At 49.2% G+C, this 9612-nt stretch overlaps 1 protein-coding gene across 1 annotated transcript in view; it reads right to left on the minus strand.

Annotated features, from left to right (window-relative positions):
• Positions 1-3616, minus strand: part of DYSF (dysferlin) — a 74526-nt gene extending 70910 nt beyond the window's left edge. The window contains exons 1-2 of the mRNA XM_017737380.1: positions 3418-3616; positions 2396-2628 (exon numbers count right to left, since the gene is read on the minus strand). Of these exons, the coding sequence (XP_017592869.1) occupies positions 2396-2628; positions 3418-3527 (343 nt within the window). The 5' untranslated portion in view covers positions 3528-3616. The remainder of the gene's footprint in view (positions 1-2395; positions 2629-3417) is intronic.
• Between the last annotated feature and the right edge of the window lie 5996 nt (positions 3617-9612).

A 9612-nucleotide genomic window follows, 5' to 3' on the forward strand; every position in this document is an offset into this window, starting at 1 on the left:
CCCATCTTGGGCTGAACTTCCAGGGATTCCCAGGATCAGGATTGGAGCCCATTCCCCAATCCCAGCTGGAGCTGAATTTCCAGGGATTCCCAGGATCAGGATTGGATCCCATTCCCTAATCCCAGCTGGGGCTGAGCTTCCAGGGATTCCCACAGCTTCCAGGATCGGGATCCGGCCCCATTCCCTATTCCCAGGCAGGAATGGGGATCCCCAACCGTTCCCAGTTGGAAAATCCCATGGAAATCCCCTTCTTGCCGTGCCTCAGTTTCCCCAGGAGCAGCAAGGCCGCATCCAAAGGTTTCCAAGGATTGGGAATTCGGGCTGGGAAGAGCCACAGGTGATCCCAACCATTCCAATCCCTCCATTCCCTGCATCCAAACCTCGGGATTGTGCCTCAGTTTCCCCAGGATCCCCCAAAAAACCACGGGATCGGCGGCTCCAAATTCCCCCAAATCCAACATTCCCAAATCTTGGGAATGCTCCATCCCCACCCCCACCACCCCCTTCCCAAAGCCACGCCCCCCTCATCCCTCTTGGAATGCGGCTGCATCCCAAGGGAAGAGGAAAAGGAAAAGGCCAAACAATGGAGGTGACTCAAACCCCAGGAGACTCCCGGGATATTCCAAATATTCCCGGTTTTCTGCTCTTTTAGCCCCGTTCAGCGAATCCTTCCCGGTTTGGGATTGGGAAAAGCCAAAATTCCCGGCAGCCGGGAATTTGGACAACTCAGTTTTCCTCATCCAAAGGTTCATTCCCCTCCTCATTCCTGATTTTTCCCGGGATTCAGAGCTCTGGAATTGGCCCAGATCGGGATTTGGCCAAAGATGGAGCTCCCGGGATTCTCCGGAGGGATCCCGGTGGGAATGGGATCAGCGGCACCCGCATTCCAAAGGGAAAAGCTGGATCAGGACCCACTGGTCCTTTTCCTTAATTTTTTTTCTAAAACCGGGATTTTCCCCCCTTTTCCCCCGTTTCTTTCTCATTTCCCCCCTTTTTTTTTCCTATTTTCCCCATTTTTCCCTATTTTTCCCAATTATTTTCCTATTTTTCCCCATTTTTCCCTATTTTTCCCCATTTTTCCCCATTTTTCCCCATTTTTCCCCATTTTTCCCCATTTTTCCCCATTTTTCCCCATTTTTCCCCATTTTTCCCCATTTTTCCCCATTTTTCCCCATTTTTCCCCATTTTTCCCCATTTTTCCCCATTTTTCCCCATTTTTCCCCATTTTTCCCCATTTTTCCCCATTTTTCCCCATTTTTCCCCATTTTTCCCTTATTTTCCCCATTTTTCCTTATTTTCCCCATTCTTTCCTATTTTTTCCCTTTTTTTCCTATTTTCCCAATTTTTTCCCTATTATTCCCCATTTCTTCCCCATCTTTTCCTGGTTTTCCCCATTTCTCCCCATTTTTTTCCTATTTTCCCCCATTTTTCCCTATTTTTCCCCATTTTTCCCCATTTTTCCTATTTTTTCCTATTTTCCCCCATTTTTCCCTATTTTTCCCCATTTTTCCCCATTTTTCCCCATTTTTCCCCATTTTCCCCCATTTTCCCCCATTTTCCCCCATTTTCCCCCATTTTCCCCCATTTTTCCCTATTTTTCCCCATTTTTCCCCATTTTTCCCCATTTTTCCCCATTTTTCCCCATTTTTTCCTTATTTTCCCCATTTTTCCTTATTTTCCCCATTCTTTCCTATTTTTTCCCTTTTTTTCCTATTTTCCCAATTTTTTCCCTATTATTCCCCATTTCTTCCCCATCTTTTCCTGGTTTTCCCCATTTCTCCCCATTTTTTTCCTATTTTCCCCCATTTTTTCCTATTTTCCCAATTTTTTCCCTATTATTCTCCATTTCTTCCCCATTTTTTCCCAGTTTTCCCTGTTTTCCCCCATTTTTTCCCCATTTTTCCCATTTTCCCCATTTTTTCCCCGTTTTTCCCCATTTTTTCCCCGTTTTCCCCCATTTTTCCCCGTTTTCCCCCCCATTTTTTCCCATTCCCCCCCTTTTTTTCCTCATTTTTCCCCACACCAGGAAATACCAAAAACCCCCAAGGCAGCGCCAGCTTCCAGCGGGAATTTTGGGAGCGCAAAGCCCTCCCTTTTCCCAGGAAATCCATCCCTCGGGAACGGGATAAACCCCGCTCCACATGGGATTATTCCCATCCATCCCAATCCGGAATTCAAGGATTTAAAGGCACGGAATTCCCAGGGATATTCCAGCGCGGATCTTTAAAAATTCAGGATCAGGGGGATAAAAGCTGGGAAAAGAGGGGAGGATTTTCCAAGGATTTGGGAGCAGCAGGAGCTTTCGCAGATGCCAAATTTTGCTGCCAAAGCAGCCAAAAATATTCCAAAGCCTCCCTTCCTTCCCAAAAAAATTAAAACTCCGGGATTCCCTCACCTCGGAATGTCAGGCTGGCCACGGGATCGCTTTGTTTATCCCGCTTTTCCACGTTGGGAAGTTGGGAAGCCCTTTGGAGCAGGCAGCGGAGCATGGCCGGGATCGGGAAAGCCGGGATCGGGAAAGCCGGGATCGGGAAAGCCGGGATCGGGATAAGGATCCGCTCCCTCATCCCATTCCCACCCCCTTTTCCCGGTCCGGCCCTTCCCGGCACGGGAACGCCCCTGGAGGGCCTGGAAAAAAACCGGGATGGTGGGAAGGAGAGCTGGGAGAGGCGGGAGTTGGGAATAGATCCCTGGGATTTAGGGATGCTGGGAGCGCCAGGGATCGGGGATGAATCCCTGGAATTCAGGGATGCTGGGAAGCCCAGGGATGGGCAAACACCGGGATCGGGGAATGCTGCAATTCCCAGGGATGGGGAACCAAAATATCAGGATTTGGGAATGCTGGGAACCCCAAAGATCCCCTAAACACCGGGATCTGGGAATGCTGGGAACCCCAAAGATCCCCTAAACACCGGGATCTGGGAATGCTGGGAACCCCAAAGATCCCCTAAACACCGGGATTTGGGAATGCTGCAATTCCCAGAGATGGGGAACCAAAACATCGGGATTTGGGAATGCTGGGAACCCCAAAGATCCCCTAAACACCGGGATTTGGGAATGCTGGGAAGCCCAGGGATGGGGAATAAATCCCTGGGATTTGGGAATCTCAAAATTCCCAGGGATGGAGAATGAAATCCTTGGGATTCAGGAATGGCGGGAACCCCAAGGATATCCCAGCACTGGGATTTGGGAATGCTGGGAACCTCAGAGATCCTCTAAACACCGGGATTTGGGAATGCTGCGAACATTCCCAGGGATGGGGAATCAATCCCTGAGATTTTGGGGATCCCCCAAGGCCTGAGGCTGCCCCAGCACCGGGATCCCAGAATTCGGGAATGCCGCAATCCCAGAAACACCAAAAAACCCCCACAACCTGGGAATTGGGGAGCAGCAGAACCCCGGGAACGCCGCACGCACCCACCGGGAGAATTCCATGAAAAACCGGGAACGCTCGATCCCACAGCCGGCCCCTCTCCCGGCAATCCCAAAAAGCCGCTTTTTCCCAGGGAAAAACCCATCCCAAACATCCCGTGACGTCACGGCCCTTTGTCCCCTCTCGGGAAGGGACAAATTCCCCGGTATTCCCAAATTTGGGATCGTCCCTTTCCCCCCACCCCCCGCGCGGGAAATCCCAAAAAAAACCGAAGAACCCCGGGCGGGGGCCGGGGGTGGCTCCAGGGGGGTCCCCAAGGGCCACCAGGGGGGAGGCGACAGCGGGGACAGGGAGGGAGCGAGGGAATCCCGGCCCCATCCCAAATTCCAGAGCCGGAATTCCCTCCAAATGCCACCGAAGTCACCCAAAAATCCCACCCGGATCACCCCAGAATTCCACTGAATCCAACTAAATCCCACTAATTTCCCCCAAATCTCCCCCTAAAATCCCCCCAAATCAGCCCTAAATTCCCCTAACCCCCCCCAAAATTGCCCGTAAAAGCCCCCCAAAATTGCCCGTAAAAGCCCCCCAAAATTGCCCGTAAAAGCCCCCCAAAATTGCCCGTAAAAGCCCCCCAAAATTGCCCGTAAAAGCCCCCCAAAATTGCCCGTAAAAGCCCCCCAAAATTGCCCGTAAAAGCCCCCCAAAATTGCCCGTAAAAGCCCCCCAAAATTGCCCGTAAAAGCCCCCCAAAATTGCCCGTAAAAGCCCCCCAAAATTGCCCGTAAAAGCCCCCCAAAATTGCCCGTAAAAGCCCCCCAAAATTGCCCGTAAAAGCCCCCCAAAATTGCCCGTAAAAGCCCCCCAAAATTGCCCGTAAAAGCCCCCCAAAATTGCCCGTAAAAGCCCCCCAAAATTGCCCGTAAAAGCCCCCCAAAATTGCCCGTAAAAGCCCCCCAAAATTGCCCGTAAAAGCCCCCCAAAATTGCCCGTAAAAGCCCCCCAAAATTGCCCGTAAAAGCCCCCCAAAATTGCCCGTAAAAGCCCCCCAAAATTGCCCGTAAAAGCCCCCCAAAATTGCCCGTAAAAGCCCCCCAAAATTGCCCGTAAAAGCCCCCCAAAATTGCCCGTAAAAGCCCCCCAAAATTGCCCGTAAAAGCCCCCCAAAATTGCCCGTAAAAGCCCCCCAAAATTGCCCGTAAAAGCCCCCCAAAATTGCCCGTAAAAGCCCCCCAAAATTGCCCGTAAAAGCCCCCCAAAATTGCCCGTAAAAGCCCCCCAAAATTGCCCGTAAAAGCCCCCCAAAATTGCCCGTAAAAGCCCCCCAAAATTGCCCGTAAAAGCCCCCCAAAATTGCCCGTAAAAGCCCCCCAAAATTGCCCGTAAAAGCCCCCCAAAATTGCCCCTAAAATCCCCCCAAATCACCCTAAATCAGCCCAAAATTCCCCCAAAATCCCCTCAAAATCCCCTCCAAATTCTACCAAAATCCCCTCAAAATCCCGATTTTTTTTCCCCCTAAATCCCGATTTTTCCCCCTAAATCCCCATTCTCCCCCCTAAATCCCCTTTTTTTTTCCCCCATAAATCCCCATTTTCCCCCCTAAATCCCGATTTTTTTTCCCCTAAATCCCGATTTTTTTCCCCTAAATCCCAATTTTTTTCCCCTTAAATACCCTTTTTTTTTTTTTTCCCCGTAAATCCCCATTTTTTCCCCCTAAATCCCGGGGTTTTTTTCCCCTAATGCCCCAAATCCCGGTTTTTTCCCCCAAATCCACCTCGGAACGTGCAGCAGCAGTAGCTGTCGCTGATGTCGCTGCCCCCCGTGAGAACATTCTCGGCCCGCAGGACGAAGACGCGGAGCATCGGATTTTTTTCCCCTAAATGCCCAAATTTTTTTTCCCCTAAATCCCCATTTATTTTTCCCTTAAATACCCTTTTTTTTTTTCCCCTAAATCCCCCTTTTTCCCCCCCCGATCCCCGTTTTTTGCCCAAATTTTTTTTCCCCTAAACCCCGGGGTTTTTCCCCCCTAAATCCCCAAATTTTTTCCCCCTAAATCCCCATTTTTCCCCCCTAAATCCCGGGGGTTTTTTCCCCTAAATCCCCAATTTTTTTTCCCCTAAACCCCGGGGTTTTTCCCCCTAAATCCCCAAATTTTTTCCCCCTAAATCCCCATTTTTCCCCCCTAAATCCCGGGGGTTTTTTCCCCTAAATCCCCAATTTTTTTTCCCCTAAATCCCGGGGGGTTTTTCCCATAAATCCCGATTTTTTCCCCTAAATTCCTTTTTTTTTTTCCCCTTAAATACGGGTTTTTTTCCCCCCTAAATCCCCATTTTCCCCCCTAAATCCCCAATTTTTTTTTCCCCTAAATCCCGATTTTTTCCCCTAAATCCCGGGAGTTTTTCCCCCTAAATCCCAATTTTTCCCCCTAAATCCCCATTTTCCCCCCTAAATCCCCAATTTTTTTTCCCCTAAATCCCGGGGGGTTTTTCCCATAAATCCCGATTTTTTCCCCTAAATCCCGGGAGTTTTTCCCCCTAAATCCCAATTTTTCCCCCTAAATCCCCATTTTCCCCCCTAAATCCCCAATTTTTTTTCCCCTAAATCCCGGGGGGTTTTTCCCATAAATCCCGATTTTTTCCCCTAAATCCCGGGAGTTTTTCCCCCTAAATCCCAATTTTTCCCCCTAAATCCCCATTTTCCCCCCTAAATCCCCAATTTTTTTTCCCCTAAATCCCGGGGGGTTTTTCCCATAAATCCCGATTTTTTCCCCTAAATCCCGGGAGTTTTTCCCCCTAAATCCCAATTTTTCCCCCTAAATCCCCATTTTCCCCCCTAAATCCCCAATTTTTTTTCCCCTAAATCCCGGGGGGTTTTTCCCATAAATCCCGATTTTTTCCCCTAAATCCCGGGAGTTTTTCCCCCTAAATCCCAATTTTTCCCCCTAAATCCCCATTTTCCCCCCTAAATCCCCAATTTTTTTTCCCCTAAATCCCGGGGGGTTTTTCCCATAAATCCCGATTTTTTCCCCTAAATCCCGGGAGTTTTTCCCCCTAAATCCCAATTTTTCCCCCTAAATCCCCATTTTCCCCCCTAAATCCCCAATTTTTTTTCCCCTAAATCCCGGGGGGTTTTTCCCATAAATCCCGATTTTTTCCCCTAAATCCCGGGAGTTTTTCCCCCTAAATCCCAATTTTTCCCCCTAAATCCCCATTTTCCCCCCTAAATCCCCAATTTTTTTTCCCCTAAATCCCGGGGGGTTTTTCCCATAAATCCCGATTTTTTCCCCTAAATCCCGGGAGTTTTTCCCCCTAAATCCCAATTTTTCCCCCTAAATCCCCATTTTCCCCCCTAAATCCCCAATTTTTTTTCCCCTAAATCCCGGGGGGTTTTTCCCATAAATCCCGATTTTTTCCCCTAAATCCCGGGAGTTTTTCCCCCTAAATCCCAATTTTTCCCCCTAAATCCCCATTTTCCCCCCTAAATCCCCAATTTTTTTTCCCCTAAATCCCGGGGGGTTTTTCCCATAAATCCCGATTTTTTCCCCTAAATCCCGGGAGTTTTTCCCCCTAAATCCCAATTTTTCCCCCTAAATCCCCATTTTCCCCCCTAAATCCCCAATTTTTTTTCCCCTAAATCCCGGGGGGTTTTTCCCATAAATCCCGATTTTTTCCCCTAAATCCCGGGAGTTTTTCCCCCTAAATCCCAATTTTTCCCCCTAAATCCCCATTTTCCCCCCTAAATCCCCAATTTTTTTTCCCCTAAATCCCGGGGGGTTTTTCCCATAAATCCCGATTTTTTCCCCTAAATCCCGGGAGTTTTTCCCCCTAAATCCCAATTTTTCCCCCTAAATCCCCATTTTCCCCCCTAAATCCCCAATTTTTTTTCCCCTAAATCCCGGGGGGTTTTTCCCATAAATCCCGATTTTTTCCCCTAAATCCCGGGAGTTTTTCCCCCTAAATCCCAATTTTTCCCCCTAAATCCCCATTTTCCCCCCTAAATCCCCAATTTTTTTTCCCCTAAATCCCGGGGGGTTTTTCCCATAAATCCCGATTTTTTCCCCTAAATCCCGGGAGTTTTTCCCCCTAAATCCCAATTTTTCCCCCTAAATCCCCATTTTCCCCCCTAAATCCCCAATTTTTTTTCCCCTAAATCCCGGGGGGTTTTTCCCATAAATCCCGATTTTTTCCCCTAAATCCCGGGAGTTTTTCCCCCTAAATCCCAATTTTTCCCCCTAAATCCCCATTTTCCCCCCTAAATCCCCAATTTTTTTTCCCCTAAATCCCGGGGGGTTTTTCCCATAAATCCCGATTTTTTCCCCTAAATCCCGGGAGTTTTTCCCCCTAAATCCCAATTTTTCCCCCTAAATCCCCATTTTCCCCCCTAAATCCCCAATTTTTTTTCCCCTAAATCCCGGGGGGTTTTTCCCATAAATCCCGATTTTTTCCCCTAAATCCCGGGAGTTTTTCCCCCTAAATCCCAATTTTTCCCCCTAAATCCCCATTTTCCCCCCTAAATCCCCAATTTTTTTTCCCCTAAATCCCGGGGGGTTTTTCCCATAAATCCCGATTTTTTCCCCTAAATCCCGGGAGTTTTTCCCCCTAAATCCCAATTTTTCCCCCTAAATCCCCATTTTCCCCCCTAAATCCCCAATTTTTTTTCCCCTAAATCCCGGGGGGTTTTTCCCATAAATCCCGATTTTTTCCCCTAAATCCCGGGAGTTTTTCCCCCTAAATCCCAATTTTTCCCCCTAAATCCCCATTTTCCCCCCTAAATCCCCAATTTTTTTTCCCCTAAATCCCGGGGGGTTTTTCCCATAAATCCCGATTTTTTCCCCTAAATCCCGGGAGTTTTTCCCCCTAAATCCCAATTTTTCCCCCTAAATCCCCATTTTCCCCCCTAAATCCCCAATTTTTTTTCCCCTAAATCCCGGGGGGTTTTTCCCATAAATCCCGATTTTTTCCCCTAAATCCCGGGAGTTTTTCCCCCTAAATCCCAATTTTTCCCCCTAAATCCCCATTTTCCCCCCTAAATCCCCAATTTTTTTTCCCCTAAATCCCGGGGGGTTTTTCCCATAAATCCCGATTTTTTCCCCTAAATCCCGGGAGTTTTTCCCCCTAAATCCCAATTTTTCCCCCTAAATCCCCATTTTCCCCCCTAAATCCCCAATTTTTTTTCCCCTAAATCCCGGGGGGTTTTTCCCATAAATCCCGATTTTTTCCCCTAAATCCCGGGAGTTTTTCCCCCTAAATCCCAATTTTTCCCCCTAAATCCCCATTTTCCCCCCTAAATCCCCAATTTTTTTTCCCCTAAATCCCGGGGGGTTTTTCCCATAAATCCCGATTTTTTCCCCTAAATCCCGGGAGTTTTTCCCCCTAAATCCCAATTTTTCCCCCTAAATCCCCATTTTCCCCCCTAAATCCCCAATTTTTTTTCCCCTAAATCCCGGGGGGTTTTTCCCATAAATCCCGATTTTTTCCCCTAAATCCCGGGAGTTTTTCCCCCTAAATCCCAATTTTTCCCCCTAAGGGACATCGAGGGGGGTTTTGGGGTCCCCACCGCTCGTTTGGTCCCAAGAAGGGATTTTGGGGTTCCCCATCCCCTTTTTGGGGACACCGAGGGGGATTTTGGGGTCCCCAGCCCTCCTTTGGTCCCAAGAGGGGATTTTGGGGTTCCCCATCCCCTTTTTGGGGACATCGAGGGGGATTTTGGGGTCCCCAGCCCTCCATTGTCCCCAAGAGGGGATTTTGGGGTCCCCACGCCCCCCAGTTATGGGATTTGGGGCCGCGCATTCCCGGCGGGAGCAGCTGGGCCCGGCCCCGCCCCCGGCTATTTTTGGGAATTCTTTCCATCCCGAGCCTTTCCCAGAAAGCGGCTCCGGGAGATCCCGGCCCTAAACCGGGATTTGGGATTTGGGATCCCCCTTTTCCCTGTTTTCCCATCCCCTCATTCCCGCTTTCTCCGACTCCATTCCCGTTTTTTCCTTCCCCTTTTTCCTGGCCCCAAATCCCGGGATCGGTCACAACCCCAAAACCTGGGAGCGTCGGGATTGGGAATTGAGGGGATTTGGGGGAAATTTGGGATTTGGGAGAGGTCAAAGTCGAGGGTGTCCACGGGAATGGGAAGGGCGCGGCCATGGGGACCCCTCAGAGACCCCAAAACACCCCAGACCCCCCCGAACCCCACCACAGACCCCAAAACACCCCAGACCCCCCCACTTTCACCCCAAAACACACCCCCAC

Source organism: Corvus brachyrhynchos, unplaced genomic scaffold, assembly GCF_000691975.1.
Source record: "Corvus brachyrhynchos isolate BGI_N302 unplaced genomic scaffold, ASM69197v1 scaffold85, whole genome shotgun sequence".
NCBI classification, from domain to species: domain Eukaryota; kingdom Metazoa; phylum Chordata; class Aves; order Passeriformes; family Corvidae; genus Corvus; species Corvus brachyrhynchos.